General features: G+C 40.9%; 1 protein-coding gene across 3 annotated transcripts in view; it reads right to left on the bottom strand.

Annotated features, from left to right (window-relative positions):
* LOC123505018 (hemicentin-1-like) overlaps positions 1–25,000 on the bottom strand; it is a 579,315-nt gene that overhangs the window by 163,028 nt on the left and 391,287 nt on the right. For all 3 annotated transcript variants that reach the window (XM_045256028.1, XM_045256029.1, XM_045256030.1), the window contains one exon: positions 14,255–14,393. In XM_045256028.1, the coding sequence (XP_045111963.1) occupies positions 14,255–14,393 (139 nt within the window). The remainder of the gene's footprint in view (positions 1–14,254; positions 14,394–25,000) is intronic.

The following is a 25,000-nucleotide window of genomic DNA, read 5'->3' as shown; positions in this document are numbered from 1 at the left end:
AAGACTGGAGATGATGGCTGAGTTTGAGGAAAAGCAGGTGTTTAAGATAGGAGGACCTCAAGGGTTGGAGGTCTGGATGAGCGAGAGGAAGGAGAGCGAGGGGAAAGTGAATGATGCTGAGTGAGAGGGGGACTAAGGTAGAAAAAATGGGGCAGAAAACGAGGAGCTGAAGGCGAGAGTCAGGAAGTGATTGAAAGAAACGGAACGTTCAAGGTGGAAAGCAAAGAGCGGGATTGAGTAGACATAGACTGAAAGATTGAAGATACGAGGAAAGCACGATAGGCGTTAATAAGGAGGAGGAAGAAACGGAGGAGGAGAGAAGTAATAAGAAGATGAGAATGACAGAAAAAGAGGAGGTAACGAATGACATATTTTCTAATCTCTTAACATATTTTCATTGTTATATATCAGGGGTTTTCAACATTTTTCATGTTAGGAACCCCTATGAGTTATAAGACCATCTACCCGATCTCTCAGTAATCTGACATCGAACTAAATGTTAATTCAGTGACTGACACTAACTTAGTATGGAATGGTACTGCAAAGGATATTAACAGATTAGCCATCTAAGATCATCTACAAGAACCAACAGTACTCTGACATCAAACATAATATTAATTTGGTGACTGGCACTAACTCAATTTGCAATGGTACTGCAAAGGATATTATTAGATCAGTCATATATAAGTATCCCTGGAAATCTTGTTGTGAACCCCTGTGGGTTCTGGAACCCCAAGTTAAGAAACCCTGTTATAGACAGTTTTTAATTACAAACACTTTATTGATTTCATATAACACTACATGACACTTTCGTTCACTTCGGAATTCATCGATAATCAAATTGGTCAAGTACTTGCAAGGCAGCTGTGTTCACTACTATGCCACTGCTGCTTGAATAAAAAAGGAAAACTTCATTTAAGGGCTTAGGTCTCTCTCTCTCTCTCTCTCTCTCTCTCTCTCTCTCTCTCTCTCTCTCTCTCTCTCTCTCTCTCTCTCTCTCTCTCTCTCTCTCTCTCTCTCTCTCAAGAAATAAAAAAATCTATACCTCATTTCAAGTTAAGTCCAGTGTTCTAATTATATGGCCTATTAATAGCATTTCTACAGTTGTCTATAAAAATCTTAATTCAAATTACTGCTATGAAATAATCTGATTATTTCATACGGAAGTCAAAAAAGTACATAACACCATTTCGTCAAACCATCACCTTGAAAAAAGACAACGCAATATGAAAAATATTATTCTTATTTCATCCTCCTCTTAGATTGGAATTATTTCAAGCACAAATCTGAACTGCGCGGAGACCTAACGAAACGGTATATTATCTTGAAACTTGTTTACTTACTAGAGACGAATATCTTTTAACTTTTTTACTTTAGTTCTTCTTTACATAATGATTTAATCGGATATTATTATTCTACTTAAAATATTCATTATCTTATTCTCTCTTTTCATTTATTACATCATTTCGCAACACTAGACAGAACTCGATACAAAAATAGACACGTTAAAACAAAATCAAAATATTACATCTATTTCATCTGTAGTGAGATTAGCGTTCGATCTCATAGGAATCAGAACCACACAGAAGCTTAGCAAGATCGGCTAGGTTCACTCCCTCTTTTTCGCTCTTTCTTGTGCGTGGAGCTGCGTGTTGCGAGAAGGCTGTGAGGCGGTTGGGAGGTTGAAATGGGGCCGAGGAGGCTGACTAAGGAGGACCGGCGCCATCTGCGAGTTGTGATGTTGAGAAGTAAGGAGCAGCGAGGGTGAAGGCGACTGAGAATGACCGAAAGTTGGTGGAAATGGTTGCGAACGGCGACTGATAATGGCTGAAGGAGGTCGAGAATGGATGAAATTGGTCCGACTCTCGCCTGGCGGGGAATATTCATGGTCACAACCTCACCCTGAGTGTTGGAAAGGGTAAAGGGGGGAAAGGGAGACGAGGTGAAGGAGGAAGAGGAGGGAGACAAGTTGGTGGTGGCAGTGGTAGTGGTGGGGAAGGAGGAGGAGGAGGAGGAGGAGGAGGAGGAGGAGGAGGAGGAGGAGGAGGAGGAGGAGGAGGAGGAGGAGGAGGAGAAGGAGAATAAGGAAGAGGCGGATGAGGAAGAGGAGGAGAAGGAAGAGGAGGAGGAGAAGGAGGAGGTAAACAAAGGAATACAAATGAAGTCCAAACAGCGAATGGTCTTAAGGCCTTTATCAGGCTGTTTGAATAACTATTCTTTTATCATTATTAGTGCGAGTGAGAGGTTAGCACAAAAGAAGGGTCATTCCCACCCTCGTATCACTCCAGTAGACGCTGGCCTAAATAAGGTTAATTTTTTTTCTGCATAATAAATGTTTCTCTTCCCTAGTTAAGTATACCTCCATCAAATATTTTTCAGACATGAACAATGACAATCGAGGATTCGTTTTTTTTAATACTCAAGAAGGGTTTTTAATGAATCAAGAGTAACTTGGTCAATGTCAATTAATGAAATTTAATTCCATATATTTATAAAATTGCAGAAGGAAAATTATTTCATTTTTTAGTAATTCCTTAACTATTATTTTCTAATCCATTTTTATAGTAGCATTACAGTGGTTGAGTGTTAAGATTTCAGGTCAAAATTTTTGTGAAACCCTTTAACTTATTTAAAAAAAATCACAAGCCCATTTTAGTTTGAGTTCAGATAGAGAAATTAGATTCAGCTCTTAAAACCATTACTCGTGGGGTTAATTGTGATGTCTGGAGATCATTTTTCTTATTCTAAGTTATTATTCTACGACAAGGAGGTAGAGAAGGTGATGGGGTTGGGGACACGACAACAAGAAAGGATACTAGCTGGCTAACTGGCAGGCTACAACTGGACGACGAAGAGGAGGAATGGAAGTGGGTGATAATGACAGAATCGATGTAGGTGGAGATGGAAAAAGAGGGAAAGAGAATTGGTAAAGATTTGAAAAGGGAGATTTTTCTCTCTCTCTCTCTCTCTCTCTCTCTCTCTCTCTCTCTCTCTCTCTCTCTCTCTCATCAACCTCAAAGTAGCGGTAAAGCATATGAGATAATGAGAGAGAGAGAGAGAGAGAGAGAGAGAGAGAGAGAGAGAGAGAGAGAGAGAGAGAGAGAGAGAGAGAGAGAGAGAGAGAGAGAGAGAGAGAGAGAGAGAGAGAGAGAGAGAGAGAGAGAGAGAGAGAGAGAGAGAGAGAGAGAGAGAGAGAGAGAGAGAGAGAGAGAGAGAGAGAGAAAAAAAAACCGGAATTGCAGCCATTTGTTTCGTACTTGTACTACAGGATACGAACACATCCCGATACATCACTCGCTTTTATCTCCCCAAAGTGGTCAATGTCCTTCCCTTTAGAAAAATGTCTCCCTGCAGGTCAGATATGAATAGTAAAAGAATAAGAAGAAAAATAATCCCTGTCATTATAATTTTTGGTGATCTATTTATCTATCTGCCTCTTTCTCTTTCTTTCATCTTCTTTTTTGCTTCATTTCGTTTGGGGAGATACTCTGAGGCATCATGCACACACGCAAACGTTTGCTTGCCGGTGGCGGTGGCGGTGGCGGTGACGGTGGAGGATGCGTGCATGAAAATTGAACGTTTACCGAAAGTTTAACGCTCGCTACGAAACTTGTCCTCCCAGGAGTTTGTGTTTGGAGCGATTCCATAAATTTTCTCTCCCTCGAATTAAAAACTTTCATTGGGAGGCGTCCGGACATTCATTTATTTATTATTTTTAATGCAACACAAGAGAGGAGGAGGAGGAGGAGGAGGAGGAGGAGGAGGAGGAGGAAAAAGAAGAAGAGGAGGAGGAAGAGGAGGTGGAGGAGGAGGGGGCGGGATCTGGATTTGATGGATGTATATGGATTTTAAGGATTTATTGGGTGAACTAAAGCGTGCGATGAAAATATACCTAAGGGAAGTATGGGGAGGACTGGAGGGAGGTGGAAAGGGCTGGATGACAAGGGTGAGACCGGGAGAGGACGAGAGAGGCGAGGGATGGTGAGGGATGCGGCTTAGGAGGGAGAAGAGGCATGGTCGTGGTAAGGCATTGGCGTTGTGTCCCTTTGAACTGATGCCTCGGGAGTATGTCATGTCTGAATAATTAAATAGGTTTAATAAGTAATGTAAATGATTAAATAAATAAAACACACACTCTCTCTCTCTCTCTCTCTCTCTCTCTCTCTCTCTCTCTCTCTCTCTCTCTCTCTCTCTCTCTTGCGTGGAAGGCTTTAACGTAGTGGAGGAGGAGATGGAGATGCATAATGAAATGGTATCTATATTCTAACACCGTAAATTCGAGTTCGGTTCATCATCAGGTATGAATGACAATGGGAGATTAATACATTACGCTTCAATCCTTTATGTGTAGACGAAGAAAAGTAACGCAGTAAAACCTGGAGAAAGGTACAATGCCCTCCACTATCCAAGCTGATATTGATACGGAATTATACATGGTTTATACAATGACGGAGAGGAGGAGAGCTGGCAAGGAACGGATAGGTAAAGGTGTTCGTGGGAAGAGAGAGAGAGAGAGAGAGAGAGAGAGAGAGAGAGAGAGAGAGAGAGAGAGAGAGAGAGAGAGAGAGAGAGAGAGAGAGAGAGAGAGAGAGAGAGAGAGAGAGAGAGAGAGAGAGTATATTCATTAAAGGGAAGAAATAGGCAGGAGTGTATAGGTATTAGTTTTAGATCGTTAAGATAAAGTAATGGTGGTGCAAGAGTAGTTACGAGTATAAAGATATTTGGACAGGAGTGCATTGAAATAATGGTAATGGAACAGGAAGTGACAGAAGTAAATATGATCTTTGAGGAGTGGGTATGAATAAAGGTGATATAGCAAGAACAGGTAAGAATGACTGACGTTGGTGGAGGTTGAAATACATAGGACTGACGATGGTGGGCACGGGTGTAGAGATTATTGGAGTGGGTAAGGGATGCAGTGGCAAAGTGTTCCACATTCTCACCAACCTGCGTGGCCGCGGTGAGTTTAACTGCGAGTGAACGCAAGTAAACGTCGAGCTACCGGGATTTACGAGTTGAGCGTCGTGGCCTCCGTGACAAACACCTCCCGGGACGGCGGGCGGCGGGCGGGTGGCAGGTGGAGGGCGGCGTGCCTCCCACTACCTCCAGGCCGTCCGTCACGCAGCGCCGCCCCGCTGAGTGATGCCCTCATCGGCGCCGCTAATGACCCGCCATCATCAACACGAGTAACGACACCACGTAATAAACAAGTAACAACAAAATTATGATGAACGGATACAGCACTGACAACAGCTGCAATAACAACAAAAACAACAACAATAATAATAACAACAGCAACAACTGTTACGATGATAATGACATGAAAGGACAGGGAATATGATGACATTGCATGTGACCTCGAATTGCTGATATAGGATGAACACGAGCAACGAAAAGATAATAAAAAAAAAACATAACAATAAAACTATGATGAACAAACATACCAACAGCAACACCACACCACCAACACCACCAACAACAGCAACAACAACAACTGCTATGGCAAGTGACGAATAATCAAGATCCAGTAACCTGAATTGCTAATCTAAGACAAAATAAAAACAACAACAATAAAAAGGCAGACAAGCGGGAACCAGGAATCAGGTCACGCTTCGGATCACAATACACAGATAGGCGAATTTCCCTCTATTTTTCTCTCTCTTCTTCTCCCCTCCTCCCCAGGCCCCCAAGCCCCGTCAACCCGTCACTGCAGCGCGCTATGGCCTAACTTGTCTAGACGAATTGGTGCAATGATGACACCTTTGCACCACGGTCACTGCTTCGCCTAATTGTATCGCCCCGTTGCATATTACTGACTGATACCTCGTGTGTGTGTGTGTGTGTGTGTGTGTGTGTGTGTGTGTGTGTGTGTGTGTGTGTGTGTGTGATTTTTCCCTCATGTACGTGCGTTGATTTGCAAGCGTTCTCTATTAAAACAGTCACGTACATACACGAATGACTGAATTACACGTCAAATTCTGAAGTGCAGGGGAGTTCTGAAGAGAGAGAGAGAGAGAGAGAGAGAGAGAGAGAGAGAGAGAGAGAGAGAGAGAGAGAGAGAGAGAGAGAGAGAGAGAGAGAGAGAGAGAGAGAGAGAGAGAGAGAGAGAGAGAGAGAGTGGGAAACTTTTTACGATGGAGAAATAAATGGAATGCAGGATAAAGGAAAGGAGGGGAGAGGGACTAGCAAAGGGTAAAATGAAGCAAATTTGAGATAAGGGATAAAGCAGGAGAAAGATGAAAGAGACACAGAGGAGAGGGTGAAAAAGAGAAAGGAAGGCACAAAAGAGAGGTAAGACGAGAAGGAAAAGTGAGAATTAATGGATGAAAATATAGGAGAAAGTCGAGGAGGGAGATAAGAAGGGGCTGGTGTGAGAGAAGGGAAGCGGGGTGAAAGATAAGGATAGATGGAGGCAAGGAAACAAGGAAAGAATGAGGGAGGTGAACGAAGGAAGGGACGTTAAAGAATGACGGAGAAGAAATTCGAAAAGGAAGGAGGGAGGGAAGGAGGGAAGGAAGGAAAGATGTAGATTAAAGAGGTGGAAGAAAAAAATAATATGTGGAAGGAAGGGATAATAAAGCAAAGGATGAAGAAAGGTGATGATGGGAGTGAGGAGAAGGATGGAATTATAAAATGTGAGAAAGAAGGTAAGGAAGGGAGGTGAAAAAGGTAAAAACAGGTGAAAAAAAATAGTTGAAGTAGGACGAAGATAAAAACTAATAGAAGGAATGTTGAAAAAACGGAAGAAAGTGTGAAAAGATTTGAAGGAAGGTCTAAGCATATAAAGAAAGTCATCGTAATTGGAATGCTTGAGATAAGGAACGAAGAAAAAATGAGGAAAAGTGTAATGGTTTCTTTCGATAAGGTGACGAATGATTAAAATATAATTAAATGAAGAATGATGGACGATAACAAAAAATAAACGACTGAAAAATAATTAATGAGAGGGAGAAAAGAATATCAACCAAGAAACAAACAAAAAAAAATAAAAAAAGGCTGTGAAAAAATATAGATCGTACCAAATTGAGTGTAAAACAAGAATGATCAAAGAAGAAAAAGGAGAAAAAAAGAAAAAGAGCAAGCGAATCATTCAATCAGAAATAATTTACGAAGCATAAAGATATTAGAAGAGGAATTGGCGGGGAAGAAAAATATACCAAAAAGAAGGATACAAGAAAAAAAGGAGACGTTGAAAAGAGGCGAACTATTGAACCAAGGAGGGAAAAAAATAGAAATTATGGATAGGAGATGACAAAAATGGAAAAAAAAGAAAAAATAAAAACTTCACCAAATAGGATATAAAATAGATAAAGGACAGGGAAGGAAGGGAGAAATAATCCTTGAGAGTCCTGTTGGTGACATGGATGGAACAAAGTGGCATCATATATATTTTTTTTCCCCGACAGGTGATTGTGACAGGCGAGAATTGCTTTGGTTTGGTGTTCATCAAAAGTGTGTCACTGAATCTATACACGTGAATGATAACATATAAACCAGTTTGTCAGTCATCTTTTGGACGGCTACACGTCTCTCGGTCTCTCTCTCTCTCTCTCTCTCTCTCTCGACCTGAATATATTTATTACGTCCCTTTCCAGGCATCTGATCCCTGACGTCCTTTCAACGCTATTTTTTGTATCCATCTCAAAATGTTCCTTTTCTTAAAGCTCTTGCGATCCTTTAATGTAAGGAACCTACACTCGACATCTCCGTCTCAAAACTGATATCAAATATAATTTATAAGCTCTTTCTTCTCTCTCTCCAAACGCATTTCATGTACCAAAGTAAAAAGACACTCGTATAGTTTTCTCTCTGATTATCTAACCTTTTGACGTTCGACTACCAAGAATTATATAGTTCTCATGTAATTTTTCCTTTTCTTCTTTCTTCTACATTTTTTCTAATCGATTTCGTATCTTACAAATCTACTATCCATTCAACTCAAATAATATAGTTTTCTTATCTACTCGCTTCTTTTTTTTCTAATTGGCGTATTATCTATCGTATTACTATTATTCAATTCAAATGGCGTGCAGCTCTTCTTTTCCTGGTCTATTTTCTCATATTTCTAGTTATCCTCTTACACAACGAATCTACTATTAAGGTAATTCAAATGTCGCATATTCTTTCCTTCTCTCCGATCTTCTCTCCCCTTTCCAATTATCTTCCAGAGTGATTATCATTTATTCAATTCAAATGACATACAATTGCAACATAATATTTTCTTCTCTCATTTATATTTTTTTCCATATTTTTCCAAGTTATCATCTTATCTAACTGTCAACTATACTGTATATTGAACTAATACGGCGTATATTTATTTTTCCATATCTTTCCTCCTCTTCTCTCTATTCCGTTCCAAAAGAAAAGGAGACTGAACATTAAGAGAAGCCTTCGGTGATCATCAAAGAGCATCTTGTCACAGAATGAATTTCCCAAGAGGCGGTGAGGGTGATCATTGTCCTTTCTCATTTTCTCTCTCTCTCTCTCTCTCTCTCTCTCTCTCTCTCTCTCTCTCTCTCTCTTTATTCCTTGCCGTAATCAAAACAACCATTTTCCCCTTTCATTATTACAGTTACTCCTTCCCTACTCTGTCATCACAACTATTAGTTACTTGTCCTCCAATCAGCTTTCTCTCTCTCTCTCTCTCTCTCTCTCTCTCTCTCTCTCTCTCTCTCTCTCTCTCTCTCTCTCTCTCTCTATTTTTTTCTCCTTCTATTGCCTTTAATATTACTTGTCTTCTCACTATTGTCACTCTTTCCCTTCTCCTTTTAACTCCTGACTTCCCTTCCTTGCATGTCTTCAATTTCCTTTACTTTTTTCTCACTCACCATTCCTACAGTTTCCACCAGCTGTTTATAATTCTTCGTTTCATTTCCGTCTATTCATTTTAACTTTTTTTTTTTTCCTTTTACATTCATTTTCATCAACATTTGGTGCTCTTTACTCTTTTCTCTCTCTCTCTCTCTCTCTCTCTCTCTCTCTCTCTCTCTCTCTCTCTCTCTCTCTCTCTCCAACGTATCCCTGCTTGCCCTTAATTTCTCTAAATAACCTAGCCGTGTCAGTTCAGGTGGAATAAAAATGCTTTCCCTCAAAGTTTATATTTATTTACCTTGCGTTTCAAGTATTCCAAATAAAATGTCAACTTTTTTTTTCCCCTTGCTAGTTTTAAATGTTTAAACTCTTTCAATTTTCTTTTTAATTCCCGCGAGGAAATAAACACAGGGGCAACAGTTTTAGTTTCGTTTATATATACATACAAAAAGAGAGAGAGAGAGAGAGAGAGAGAGAGAGAGAGAGAGAGAGAGAGAGAGAGAGAGAGAGAGAGAGAGAGACGTTGGTTATAAATTAGAAACGAACCGGATCTATTTCCTTGCTCTTGCTTTGAAATATTTCAATTATTAGTTTTTTTTTTCTCTTTTTCTTTTTCTTCTTTTTCTCTTTTTCTAATTATATCTGACTTTTACCTTTCTTTCTTGTCTGTCTGGCTTTTTATTACTCAAACACACACACACACACACACACACACACACACACACACACACACACACACACACACACTCTCTCTCTCTCTCTCTCTCTCTCTCTCTCTCTCTCTCTCTCTCTCTCTCTCTCTCTCTCTCTCTCTCTCTCTCTCTCTCTCTCCACGATACGTCTGTCTCTCCCTCCCCACAATACTTAATTTGTAGTATAGACAAGCTGAACTAACTCATAACTCCCACCATGTGTTTCTTCCTTCTCCCGTGCCACTCATTACATTTACACTCTGACCAGCGCTCCTGCACTCCCACGCACACCCGCACGCAAATAAATGATATAATAATCCATTAATATTCGGATTTTGCCCCGACTGAAATTCACTTTTGCTACCTGACTTTGATAAATGAAATATTCCCGCCATGAATAATTACAAGCTTCTCTATTTATCTTTGTTAGGATGTCCCTCGCTTCCTGCCGCGGTCCACCTCATTATTGCAGACTTCATTATTATTGTATTTTCCGGATGGGTTTTTATTTTTGTTAGTTTTATTCATTGTTGGTGATTTACTTCTGGTGTTTACGTATTGGCGACTTTGGTAATATAGTTTTGAATGGATTTATTTTGTTTTAGGTGATGTTATTTATTTATTTATCTATTTTATTTATTTGTGTATATATATGTTTTTATTTTCTTGCGTTTGTGTGGACTTTGATGAATTCGGTAACTGATTTGCGTTCATTAATTTTCTAGTCGTTGTTCATGCTTTATTTTGGTGACTGTCTGTGTTGTGGATTTTTTCTTTTTCTTTTTCTTTTTGCTGACTCAGGTATTCAGTTCACCTTCATTTTTACTTGTTGATTTATTTACACCTTCTGTTTTATATTTCATCCACAGACCATGATTTACTTTGGTGCTGGTGTGTATCTTTTGGGGTGACTCAGCTAATTAATGTACATATCTTTTTTTTTATTTCCTGTTCATGGTTTATTTATTCATCTATGTGTGTGTGTGTGTGTGTAGATTTGTACTCTTAGGTAATGGATCTATGTTTTTTTTTTCTTTTAACCAGTTTTTCATTTCACTTAGTTTTGATTTCAGTAAAGCTTTATTGTCTTGGTTTTGCATATTCCTATCTTAAGTAAATAGAGTTCTTATATATATTTTTTATGCCTCATCTGATGTTCTATATTTATATTTTTCAAGTATGTAGTAGGAAAGTAGTAAGAAAATAAGTATGCCAATAAGTCGATGAGTAACTAACCAAGTAATCGTTCTAAGAAAATACAATTTATTACATTCATTATATAATCTTAAAAAATGCACATTGGCCGGCCCAGTCTGTCGACCCAAGACTTCCAGAGACACACCATGCGGCATTAATTAAAGGTGTGTGTCGTGGAACATGAACTGGCAACTCATAGCTATAGACTGATTAGGTTATATTTTTCCTTTTTTTGCACTTGTGTGGATCGAGAGGAGTAATTGATGTATGTTTAGAATTATGTTTTTAGGTTTATGGTTGTATATCCTCCTCTCTCTCTCTCTCTCTCTCTCTCTCTCTAGCCACCGCATTTCCATTAATTCATATCTAATTTTACCACATGAACAAATATGATTCTCTCCTTTCCATTAATTCTTTATTAATTATTCTTTATACGCACATTCCTCCGTTATCTGTCTCTCTTTTTCTCTCCCTCTTTGTTCCTGTCCTTTATTCTCGCTTGTTTTTTTTTTTTTTCTATAAGCAGCATACATGTGTTCTTGTGGCATCATCTCTCACGGCAACAACACCACGACCATCATCATTATCAGCAACACCACTCCCCTATTTCTCCTTGGGAAAGAAACAATAAAGAAAGGGAAATAAATGTTAAGAATGCAGAAAAAGAAAAAAAAAATATGATGACCTAGATTTCCTCAGTATCCGGAAACCTCAAAGAAAATATCTCTTCCTGTTCTTTCTTTTGTTAGGAAAGTGGATGACTTCCAATACCTTCCCTGATGCCACCGACGGAGAGGAGCTGAAGTGTAATGTTGCTGGGACACACCATTATAAACAAGTCTATTGAGGCAGAAAGCAAAGAACACACAGTTTTGAGGATACAGGACGCTGCTTCTTTTTTGTCCTCATCATAGACTCGCTCTACAAACTGACTTTAAAAAGCATAACAATAATATCATAATATTATAAAATAAGATAGGCTTTTCTGAGGCGGCTGGCAATGTATATAGGGTTCAGAGGACGGAGATTGATTGTTTTTATCATTACCGTTATTATTATTATTATTATTATTATTATTATTATTATTATTATTATTATTATTATTATTATTTGTATCATTATTATCAGTATTATTATTATTATTATTTATTATTATTATTATTATTATTATTATTATTATTATTAATATTATTATTATTACTATCATTACTATTATCATTATTATTATTAACATTATTATTGTTATTATTGTTATCATTATTATTATTATTATCATTATTATTATTATTATCAACATTATAATTATTATTATTATTATTTTACTACTACTGTTATTATAGAATTCCTCACTCAAACCTACACAAGAAAAAAAAACAGGCTCGTTTTGTGTGTGTGTGTGTGTGTGTGTGTGTGTGTGTGTGTGTGTCTATGTAATTCACCACGGTCGCCTCCTGGTCACCCAGCCAGTCTTCTCCATTACGGAGAGAGCTCAGAGCTCATAGACTGATCTTCGGGTAAGACTGAGACCACAACACACTCCACACACCGGGAAAGCGAGACCACAACCCCTCGAGTTACATCCCGTACCTATTTACTGCTAGGTGAACAGGGGCTACACATTAAGAGACTTGCCCATTTGCCTCGCCGCTTTCCGGAACTCGAACCCGGACCCTCTCGATTGTGAGTCGAGCGTGCTAACCATTACACTACGCGGTGTGTGTGTGTGTGTGTGTGTGTGTGTGTGTGTGTGTCTGTGTGTAGGTGTTCATGTAAGTGTGTTTGCCCTTTACCTAACGCGTACTAAGTCAGCTGAAAAAGAATAAGAAAAAAAAAACTTGGAGTAAAAAGACAAAAAGAAAAGTAATCGAAACTTCCTTCTTCAACTTCCTGGGAAGTCGGCCATGTTTTACTTCTTACTGACATTTCACCTTACACCTGGTGCCGCCGATGCCTCCTCCTCTTCTTCCTCCTCTTTCTTTTTTTTTTCCTCCCCTACTCCTTTCGTTTCTCCTTACTTTGTACCTTCTCTCTCTCTCTCTCTCTCTCTCTCTCTCTCTCTCTCTCTCTCTCTCTCTCTCTCTCTCTCTCTCTCTCTCTCTCTCTCTCTCTCTCTCTCTCTCTCTCTCTCTTTTACCTCAAAATACTTCCCTTTTACTTTATTTTCCTTTACTTTAAAATAAGCAGGTCAATGTTCCCAGAGAACATTACTTATTCACGTGTGCTGGTTCAGTTACAACAGATGCAATGCAAGTGAAGCAACATTCGTATTTATACCCCGTTTTCCGACGCGTGAGTTACGTGTTGGTACGCAAAGGAACTCATCGATACACGTTGAAAACGCAACGCACTCGTTTCTCACTCGTTCTTTGCACATCATAATACTCCGCAACTCGTCGGCACACGCAGTTCACTCTTTGGGAAATGGAAAAATTTTTAAGCATGTTCAAAATTTGTCGGCGTGCTCTGCGTGATAACAATTCTTGCTTACCACAGTCCTCATCCGGTAGGCGCTCGCTGAACACACGCTGCTCACGCGTCGAACACGGTGTGTATTCAGTCATTGTTCGGACCTTGCACGTCGAATTTCATTGTTCCGTTCAAGAAACGCAATGTTGACGTGTATATAACGTTTCTTTTGCCAGTGTTCGGCGTGTATACTGAATGCCTTGCGTGAGTCCCATTGTGCAAGACGTGCTCATCATGAAAATAGCGAATCCATAGCCTGCACATAACGTTCTCTGCGCTTCAATATCGAACTCCAGTTTGCTAGGAGGGTGCAGTACATAAAATACAATAATTTCCAGATCATTGTACTACACTGATTCCATTACAAACAGAGTTTCATATGGCCAACTCACTACGTCAACAAACCATAGCTTTCATTTTGCACGACTATGATCTTATCGGGTTAATTTTGTATACCATCTGGAAACCAAACGCGTAAAAAGAGCCACCCAACATACACAAGAAGCAAAAAGTCATAAAGACCAAAGAGCTAATTTTTGTCTTACTCATCAATAGCACCTCGAGAAACACTCTTCACATCCTCTACCAACCAAATTAGACCAACGTTAGTAGTCTTTCAACAACTTGCATTTACAATTTCGATATACCAAAAGAAACTATATTGAAGATTACTTATTTAGTCATATTCCTTTTATGAACATTTGAACACCACGTTCCTGACTAACAACGTCAACAATTACCTCTTCTTCTGTAACCTTTCCCATGTTCATAGGAGGTCGCTAATCTTCACCATTACTTTTCCCATAATGTCTTTCCCTCAAATCATCTCCTTTGCAGCCGTCACATCTTCATTTTTGTTCTGACAATTACCACTAATAAGGTCCTTATTCTATTGTACTCTATTGTACTTTTCTATATATCACACCATCACTGTTATAAAAGGCCTTGGTTATAAACACTATCAATCTTGTTAATGTGTTACTAAAACCGTAAAAATTCTCCTCAAAAACCCAGTACAACTTCAATTAGAGCCTTATAAAAAATAGTCTGTTCCTTTGAGATGCAAACATAATAGGACATGTACGTACCTATACACAGGCGTCTCCCCGGAGCCAATGTACCAGAGAGTGAGCACCGCTGTGTCGTGAGGAGGCGAGGTGATGGAGCAAGGGAGGGACGCGTTGTATCCCTCCACCACCTCCACCTTCGACGTCTCTCCTTCCGACTCTGGAAATAGAAAGGAAGGAAAAAAAACATTACCAGGTGGCGAGGACAGGAGGGTAATACACGATACATACGTATTTTTCTTATTATTTTTACTCTGCAGGGAAAACAAAGAAGGGTACGTGTGTAAGAAAAATATAGGAGACAGAAGACGAAGAAAAAGCAGTAGAGGAGAGAGAGAGAGAGAGAGAGAGAGAGAGAGAGAGAGAGAGAGAGAGAGAGAGAGAGAGAGAGAGAGAGAGAGAGAGAGAGAGAGAGAGAGAGAGAGAGAGAGAGAGAGAGAGAGAGAGAGAGAGAGAGAGAGAGAGAGAGAGAGAGAGAGAGAGAGAGAGAGAGAGAGAGAGAGAGAGAGAGAGAGAGAGGAAACTATTCATCTATATCGAAATACAGGAGAAAAATGTAAATAACATAAATAAAAAAAAATCAAGTAACATTTATGGAAACAAGAAAGACGCATGAAATTCATTCTGGGGAAAAATAAAAGTGATAAATGTAATTCCGGGTAATCAGCGCAAAGGAGATGAAAAAGACAAAAAAAAGAGAAAAAAGCACGAAAGATAGTGACATTAAAATGAACTGAGGTTAAAGAAAAAGTTATTCACAAGCAATTTTAGAAAGAAGACAGAAAAAAAATTCAACAACACTCAACTCCTGACAAAGTGAAAAAAATAATAATGTCAAGAATTGTTTAATACCTCACTATCATTAGAGCGGCATAAGAGAATTTTCTAAAACGGAACAGAAAAAGTCTGAAAAGTGCAATTCGCCTTAAACATATGAAGTTTAATTACTTTGTAATTTGATGAATTGAGTAGGAAGGAAGGAAGGGTGAAAAATGGTGTGTGTGTGTGTGTGTGTGTGTGTGTGTGTGTGTGTGTGTGTGTGTGTGTGTGTGTGTGTGTGTGTGTGTGTGTGTGTGTGTGTGTGTGTGTGTGTGTGTGTGTGTGTGTGAGAGAGAGAGAGAGAGAGAGAGAGAGAGAGAGAGAGAGAGAGAGAGAGAGAGAGAGAGAGAGAGAGAGAGAGAGAGAGAGAGAGAGAGAGAGAGAGAGGAAAGCATCTAGCAAATATAAATGAAGATAAAGCACGAAGCAAAATTAAATACAATAACAAAGAAAGAAAAAAGGAAAGCGGTCACTCAAAAGGAGATGGCAAGAAAGAACAAAAAATGAAAAATAGCCAATGAATTATGAGATACCAAAATAAAATAAATAACGAAATAAAAACTGAAACAAAGAAAGACTCTGAACGAAAATGAGTCACAAAAAAAAATGTATCATGAAAATAACGACGAAAAGAAAATCGGAAGCTAAAACAAGACGATGGAAAAATAAGAAAAAAATAATTAAAACAAGAATAGATAGAAAAAAAAAGGAAGGCAATGAAGAGAGAGAGAGAGAGAGAGAGAGAGAGAGAGAGAGAGAGAGAGAGAGAGAGAGACACTGAAACACGGACGAGGAAATTCAAGAAAGAGAAGATTGCGAAACATTTTCCTCACATTCCTTCCTCATCCCTTGTTACACCTTTAGTTTCGTCCTTCATTCCTTCTTTTATATCCTTCCATCCATAATTCTCTTGCTCTTCCTCTTCCTTACCATTTCTTTCTTCTTACTCCTTGTTATCCCATTTTCCTGATATTTATTTTCGTTTGTTCTTTGCTATCCTTTCCATACTCATCTTCCTTCACTTCTTCCTCCTTGTAACCACCTGTTGTCGTTTACCTATTCTTTCTTTTTCGTCTCCTCCTTCTCCTATTTCTCCTGTCCTCCTCCTTCTATTTCTCCTTCATCTCTTCCTCCTTTGCTATCTCATAATTTCTTGGATGTTTTCCTTTTCTTCACATCCTCTTCTTCCTCCTCCAATACATCTTTACACTTTCTCTTTTCATCTTCATCTATCTTCCCTTCGCTTCCTGGTCTTTCTCTCACTCCTTTTCCCTCTCCTCTTCCTCCTACTTCTCCTCCTCCTCCTCCTCCTCCTCCTCCATTTTCTCCTCTTTCTCATCCCACACGTTGTCATCTTTATGTTATTATTATTCGTCCTCCTCCTTCTCCTCCTCCTCCCAGGTCTATTTCTACACTTCCCCAACCTTCTTTCTTCCAACTTTGTTTATTCTTACTCCTGCTTTCCCTTTTAATCCTGTCATTATTCCTCTTATTCTTCTTTTCGTTCTTGTCGTCTCAATCCTCATCCTCATCTACCTCTTCCTCCTCATTGTACACTATCATTTTTACTATTGTTTTTCTCTCTATTTCTCCTTCACCTTCATATTATTCTTTTCAAATTTCCCTTTCTTTTCATTACTCATTTCCTACTATTCTCTTCATTCACCTTCTTCTTTTCAGATTTCTTCTCCCGAACTCCTCCACTTTATCCTCCTCCTCCCTCTCCTCCTCCTCCTCTTCCTCCTCCTCCTTCTTCACGAGATTACATTAGATTCCATTTCAAGGGATATCACTTATCGATGACTCTTTAGTGACCAATATATTCACAGATATCCGATTTCCAGTTTGCATTTGCAGTGTAAATTGAAAATGAGCCGTAAAGGAGATGCAAACGGCTTATCCTGTCCGACACCTCAGGGTACGGACACTGACCTGGATGATGTGTGTGTGTGTGTGTGTGTGTGTGTGTGTGTGTGTGTGTGTGTGTGTGTGTGTGTGTGTGTGTGTGTGTGTGTGTGTGTGTGTGTGTGTGTGTGTGTGTGTGTGTCTGTCTGTGTGTGTGTGTGTGATTCACCTGCTCGGTCGTCTGCTGGTCACCTAGCCAGTCTTCCCCATTACGGAGCGAGTTCAGAGCTCATAGACCGATCTTCTGGTAGGACTGAGACTATATGACACAACCACACACCGGGAAAGCGAGACCACAACCCCTCGAATTACATCCCGTACCTATTTACTGCTAGGTGAACAGGGGCCACACATTACGAGACTTGGCCATTTGCCTCGCCGCTTACCGGAATTTCAACCCGGGCCCCTCGATTGTGAGTCGAGCGTGCTAACAACTAAACTACGCGGTGTGTGTGTGTGTGTGTGTGTGTGTGTGTGTGTGTGTGTGTGTGTGTGTGTGTGTGTGTGTGTTCATTATGCAACAAATACGAGATAAAAGCAAAGAAATTCATACAAAGATACTTAATCATATATATGTACACACACACACACACACACACACACACACACACACACACACACACACACACACACACACACACACACACACACACACACACACACACACACACACACACACACACACACACACACGTAGTGTAGTGGTTAGCACGCTCGACTCACATTCGAGAGGGCCTGGGTTCGAGTCCCGGGAAGCGGCGGGGCAAATGTGCAAGCCTCTTAATGTGTAGCGCCTGTTCACCTAGCAGTAAATAGGTACGGGATATATCTCCAGGGGTTGTGGCCTCGCTTTCCCGGTGTGTGTTGTGTGTAATGTGGTCTCAGTCCTACCTGAAGATCGGTCACTACGAGCTCTGAGTTCTTTCCGTAAGGGAAAGGCTGGCTGGGTAACCAGTAGACGACCGTGGTGAACACACACACACACACACACACACACACACACACACACACACACACACACACACACACACACACACACACACACACACACACACACACACACACACACACACACACACACACACACACACACACACACACACACACACACACACACACACACACAGAGATTCAGAGAGAGAGAGAGAGAGAGAGAGAGAGAGAGAGAGAGAGAGAGAGAGAGAGAGAGAGAGAGAGAGAGAGAGAGAGAGAGAGAGAGAGAGAGAGAGAGAGAGAGAGAGAGAGAGAGAGAGAGAGAGAGAGAGAGAGAGAGAGAGAGAGAGAGAGACCAGAAATCGAAAACTATAAAAAAAAAACTATAAAAAAAAGACATACCCATTTTATTCACTTACTCTATCACTTCTTCCGTCACTTTCCCACACACACAGTCCCTCACTGTCACCGCCACAAGAAATCAAGACACTAACTTCTATATTGACAAAGTGATACGAAAAAAAAAAAAATCCTAGTAACTCTATCCAATAAACTGCTCACGAGTCAGGTAGTCACAGCAGCGCTAGACAAGTGAGGACGGCAGGTAAAGGCGGTAGGTGAATCTAGGTGGCGGCTTTAAAGGAGAGAGAGGGACAGAGACGGAGAGGAAGATTGCGGAGGAAGGAGTAAGGGCAGGTAACAGGAACGGACGAGGTGAAAGTAGTGGAAAATGAAGGAGAAAGAGGAAGAAGAAAAGAAATTAAAAAAGGTTCTACTTCTATTCTGTCTCCATAAAAAGTTGAGAATTGTCAGAAAAAGGGGAAATTATATAATATTGCTTGTAATTCTTGCTTTTAAAACAAGAGAGAGAGTACAGACAGTGATAGAGAGAGAGAGAGAGAGAGAGAGAGAGAGAGAGAGAGAGAGAGAGAGAGAGAGAGAGAGAGAGAGAGAGAGAGAGAGAGAGAGAGAGAGAGAGAGAGAGAGAGAGAGAGAGAGAGAGAGAGAGAGAGAGAGAGAGAGAGAGAGAGAGAGAGAGATGACATTAAATGGAAAGATGACAGTGATACAAAGAATTCCATAAAAAAACATGCCAAAGCATTCACACACACACACACACACACACACACACACACACACACACACACACACACACACTCAATAAGAAACATGCCTGTATTCCATTTCCATACGAACTCGGTTACTCTTTGTTGGTATTTGTATTCTACCTTTGTGTGTGTGTGTGTGTGTGTGTGTGTGTGTGTGTGTGTGTGTGTGTGTGTGTGTGTGTGTGTGTGTGTGTGTGTGTGTGTGTGTGTGTGTGTGTGTGTGTGTGTGTGTGTGTGTGTGTGTGTGTGTGTGTAATTCACCACGGTCGTCTGCTGGTCACCCAGTCACTCTTCCCCATTACGGAGCGAGCTCAGAGCTCATAAATCAATCTTCGGGTAGGACTGAGACCACAACACACACTCCACACACCGGGAAAGCGAAGCCACAACCCCTCGAGTTACATCTCGTACCTATTTGCTGCTAGGTGAATATGCCTACACATTACGAGGCATTTTCACTCGCCGGTTCCCGGGACTCGAACCCACACCCTCTCGATTGTGAATCGAGCGTGCTAACCACTACACTACGCGGTGTGTGTGTGTGTGTGTGTGTGTGTGTGTGTGTGAGAGAGAGAGAGAGAGAGAGAGAGAGAGAGAGAGAGAGAGAGAGAGAGGAGTGAGCGTGTACGTAGTGCTCGGCTGAACATTGTCGTACCCAAGAACTGAGGTGTATCAGCAGGTGTAATCAAGTTATGAAAGTGGAAACACATCCAGTGTAATGAGTTTTTTTTTCCCTGAGAAGAGTGTGGGCGACGAGGACGACTTCTTCACAGCATCATCGTCCATTACCTAGAGCCAAACCATCTCAAACCCTCCCTTGCTTCAACGGCCTCTTCTCCACTCAATACCTTCTTATCTCCTCTTTCGTCCCTCCTCACCCCATCCTCTCTCTCCCTTGCTTCACTCCACCACTCACATACGCCCGAGAGGTCGACCCCATCCCGCCCCATCGCCCTCAGCCGGTCCTTCACAACGCCGCCCACTCCGCCAGCAGCTGCTCCAGACAAGCGAAGACGACGCTGAAGTAAATTACGGCTCGTCGACCTCGTTCACGGCACGTCAAGGGCCCAGTAGCCTGCCCCCTTGGGACCCTGCCCACCGGATCGCCCCCTGGCCCTCTCGCTCTGGCCCTAACCCTTGGCTCCTCCGCCGCTGGCATCTTCGCGTCGTAAACCATCGCAGAGAGGCCCCATGTCCTGGTCACCTCCTCCTGCAGCCGCCGGTGGTGACGGCCAGGAATCGTAGCGTAAATCCGGTGGTGCTTGAGGGCCGTCGCGGACACGGCGGGGCGACGGTCGCGACACTAACCATAAATCGTGGAGGGTTGGCGGTCGTCTGGCGTCGAGTCCCGTAGCTGCGGCTGGCGAGCCCCCACGTGTACTCATTAGCTGCTTCCTTGGAGGACATGGAGGCGAGCATCGGCTGCCGGAGAGGCGAAGGAAGGGGGTCAAGGGGGGTTAATCACCACGGCCATGAGTGGCTGGAGAGGGGAGCTCCACAGCTGCCACTGACAGGGTGTTGGTGAGTGCAGCATTATCCTGAGTCACCGTGGGAGTAGGGTGTCACTGCCGCTGACCCGAATGGACCCAGTGGAGGACCGAAGAGGACACTCAAGAGGTGGCTGTGCCCGATCTCCCACACTCTTACTGTCATGCAACACTGGACACATTTTAAATTTTAGTGTTGTCTTAAACGTGTTCTCCTGCACAGAGACCTTTCAGTGCAAACACACAAGGGATTATGAATGTTTGCAAATACAGACACAGCGACAGGTTAGTGTACGTCGTTATCATACACATTCCTTAGCACAATGGCATAGCAGAGGGCGATAACAAGCACTATGCAACACGCAAACCAGCGATCGGGAACACAAGGCAATGTGGTGAACCTGAACCAAGAGAGAGAACATCACAAGGCTAAGAGCAAAAGAACGATTGACAAAAAATATTTATCTCAAAAGCACAAACTCAAACACAAAACACACACACACAAAAAAAAAAAAAAAAAAACCTTACTGCCTGACCATCCAATCCTCCAGGAACAAGACTACAGCTACTATAATAGGCTCAAGAGATAAGCACGCGCGCGCACGCACACACACACACACACACACACACACACACACACACACACACACACACACACACACACACACACACACACACACACACACACACACACATCAATCAACCTGCCATCTGTAAAACTAAAGAACACAGACGGAAGTGAAGTCGGTCGAAGCATGAAAGAAAATAAGCAGACAATAAAAATGAAAAACTCTGGAGTTCAACCTAATTTAACATAAGCAAGTTCCCATGCCTTCCTCCTCCATATCCTTTCTTCTCCTTCTTCTCCCCTGAGTATCAAGTGCTTTGCAAACCATTCCACGTAACTTTTTTCTGGCAGGCGGCTGGAGGTTCGCCTTTCTTATCCTGTGACAAAAGGGCCACAGAGTTACCAGGGATGTTATTGTCTTGTCGCACCAAGACATATTCCAGCTTCCGCGTAATCAGTCAGTGACGATCCTAGCCAGCCAGTGAGCGAGGTCTGGCGGTCTGGTGTCTCCTTGGGTACCACTGACCAGCGGACCTACAGAAGATCACATCTTTGGTTGCCACGAGAGAGAGAGAGAGAGAGAGAGAGAGAGAGAGAGAGAGAGAGAGAGAGAGAGAGAGAGAGAGAGAGAGAGAGAGCACAGATTCACATTAACAGCAACATTTTGCCAATCCTCCGGTGCAAAACAGTGTCTGCATCAGTCAGTAGTGAGGCAAATGATACACAAAGAAGCGACAATATCTGCCTGCCTTGGGAGGACTGAAGGGAAGAAAAGGTTGTGGGAAAGTTAAGACATCTGGGACACAGTTTAGATTTGAATAAGTTGCATCTTGTTCTTGTGCTCGGCTGGTGCTGTGAAAGGAGCTTGTTATGCGCCCTAATGACATGGCTTGTGAGGAGATGTGTTGTCAAATCTAATCTTAGGTTTTGGCATTACTGCTTCCTGCAGCTATTGTTGATGCTACTGGTACAACTACTAATCGTACTACTACTACTACCAATACTACTATTATTACTATTACTACTTCTACTACTGCCGCTAGTATTACTACTACTGCTACTGCTACTACTCTTACTACTACTCTTGTTACTGCTGCTACTACTACTACTACTACTACTACTACTACTACTACTACTACTACTACTACTCCTACTACTACTACTACTACTACTACTACTACTATTAATAATAATAACAATAGCAATAATAATAATGATAATAATAATAAATCTCATATCTAGGATGCTGACTGACTTTGAGGTAATGTCCTTTTTAACGTGTTAAGGAATAAGTGTAATATTGTTTGTCTTCTATATATTGGGGCGAATGAATAAGCATCTCTGTAGGAATATAATTAGTGATAATATTTTCAGTGGTGATAAGATGAAACATAACGATGAGCATGTATAAAAAAAACTCATTTATTTCAAAAATTTATAATTAGTGAATATTAAGAACAGACTGTACAGTTGAAAAGAGATAAACGCTTGATTTCAAGTAAACAATATATCTGTTATTTAACTATTTGGTGAGATCAAAGACGAGTTGTAACAATGTCTATGAAAAAACTAGAAAATAACGTGGAGATAAACTATCAGAAAATTCTAGTAGAGATGAAATAATGCTATAAAGACAAATGAGACTACAGACTGTTCGTTACCTTAATTATATCACTAATTACCATAATCATAAATATAATATACACATCAGCAACTCGAAGTTTGATTGATACAATTAGAAAATACACACACACACACACACACACACACACACACACACACACACACACACACACACACACACACACACACACACACACACACACACACACACACACACACATAATAAAGAAATTGATAAGTACTAAAATAAGACCTAGATTGGAATGTGCAGGAGTTGTGTGGACCCCCCATAAAAAGAAACACATAAAGAAATTGGAGAGACTACAAAATATGGCTACAAGAATGATTCCAGAATTCAAAGGGATGACATATAAGGAGAGACTAAAAGCTATGGATCTACCAACCCTGGAACAGAGAAGAGAGAGAGGGGATCTGATACAAGTTTATAAATTGATTAACGGAATGGATCAAGTGGATAATGATAAACTAATCCTGAGAGAAGAATATGACATTAGAAGCACAACATCGCATAGTAAGAAACTAAGGAAGGGAAGATGTCTGAGAGATGTTAAAAGATTTAGTTTCCCGCAAAGATGTGTTGAGACTTGGAACATTTTGAGTGAGGAAGTGGTGTCAGCAAAGAGTGTACATAGTTTTAAAGAAAAATTGGATAAGTGTAGATATGGAGACGAGGCTACACGAGCATAAAGCCCAGGCCCTGTAAAACTACAGCTAGGTAAATACAACTAGGTAAACACACACACACACACACACACACACACACACACACACACACACACACACACGGCCCGGTAGCTCAGTGGTTAGAGCGCTAGCTTCACAAGCCAAAGGACCGGGGTTCCATTCCCCGGCCGGGTGGATATATTTGGGTGTGTCTCCTTTGACGTGTAGCCCCTGTTCACCTAGCAGTGAGTAGGTACGGGATGTAAATCGAGGAGTTGTGACCTTGTTGTCCCGGTGTGTGGTGTGTGCCTGGTCTCAGGCCTATCTCAAGATCGGAAATAATGAGCTCTGAGCTCGTTCCGTAGGGTAACGTCTGGCTGTCTCGTCAGAGACTGCAGCAGATCAAACAGTGAAACACACACACACACACACACACACACACACACACACACACACACACTTTCCCACTGTGCAATTCAACAAAAGGCTTCCTATTCTATATTAACAAAACAAGTAATAAGAAGAGAAGGAAAATATGACCATTAGATAAGCAGCAGTGACTCACAAACTAATCTCCTTTACATAGCTGTTGTTAATTGCTCCTAATGCAACGTAAAGCCCTTACTATTTTATCTTGCAATTAATACAGTAATTCATTCATATATGTATAAAAATGTAAATTATAGTCCTCCTTGTATTACGCAGTTGAAGCAGAAAGAGCGGGAGACAGACAAGAGCAGGAAGTGGATACAAAGGTGAGCAAACACTGGGGTAAGACAGATGTAAGGGAAGAAAGAAAGAAAAATGCAGTTCCTTTGCTTTGTGTTATCCCTATATTTCTTATCAAAATCTCTCTCTCTCTCTCTCTCTCTCTCTCTCTCTCTCTCTCTCCTTTTTTCTTACTTCCTGCGTTTTTATTCCACTTTTGTGTTAACAGCTTCAACTATTTCTGTTATTCTTACTTATCCATGTTCTCCTCTGCTTCTCCTAACCCTTCACTCACTCCAAATACGATGTTGTCAGAAAATATTGTAAAGAAAGTATGACAACACAGAAAACTTGATACTAAAGGACAAAGATGAGGAGATACGAACACGGGGGAGAGAGAGATAGATAGATACATAGATCGATAGACAGATAGATAGATAGATACATAGAGAGAGAGAGAGAGAGAGAGAGAGAGAGAGAGAGAGAGAGAGAGAGAGAGAGAGAGAGAGAGAGAGAGAGAGAGAGAGAGAGAGAGAGAGAGAGAGAGAGAGAGAGAGAGAGAGAGAGAGAGAGAGAGAGAGAGAGAGAGAGAGAGAGAGAGAGAGAGAATTAATGACAAAATGACGTAATTCAATAAAGTTAAGAAACATTTAGAAATAAATAGAAACAGGAAAAGTTACAAAAGGCAGGATATGAAAAAAATAAAATTTGACTTTAAAACACACTCACACACACACACACACACACACACACACACACACACACACACACACACACACACACACACACACACACACACACACACACACACTTGAACGGAAAGAATGAAGTATTTTGAATCACAATGCAATAGAATATTCTCTTTGTTTTGCAGCTTGAAAAATATTTACTTTTTTCTTCGATTTCCGTAAAGTTATTTACGTTATGAGCT

This window comes from Portunus trituberculatus, chromosome 17, assembly GCF_017591435.1.
Source record: "Portunus trituberculatus isolate SZX2019 chromosome 17, ASM1759143v1, whole genome shotgun sequence".
Classification (NCBI taxonomy): Eukaryota; Metazoa; Arthropoda; class Malacostraca; order Decapoda; family Portunidae; genus Portunus; species Portunus trituberculatus.
Note: the sequence above shows the minus strand (reverse complement) of the source record. Positions and strands in the feature narration are given on the sequence as shown.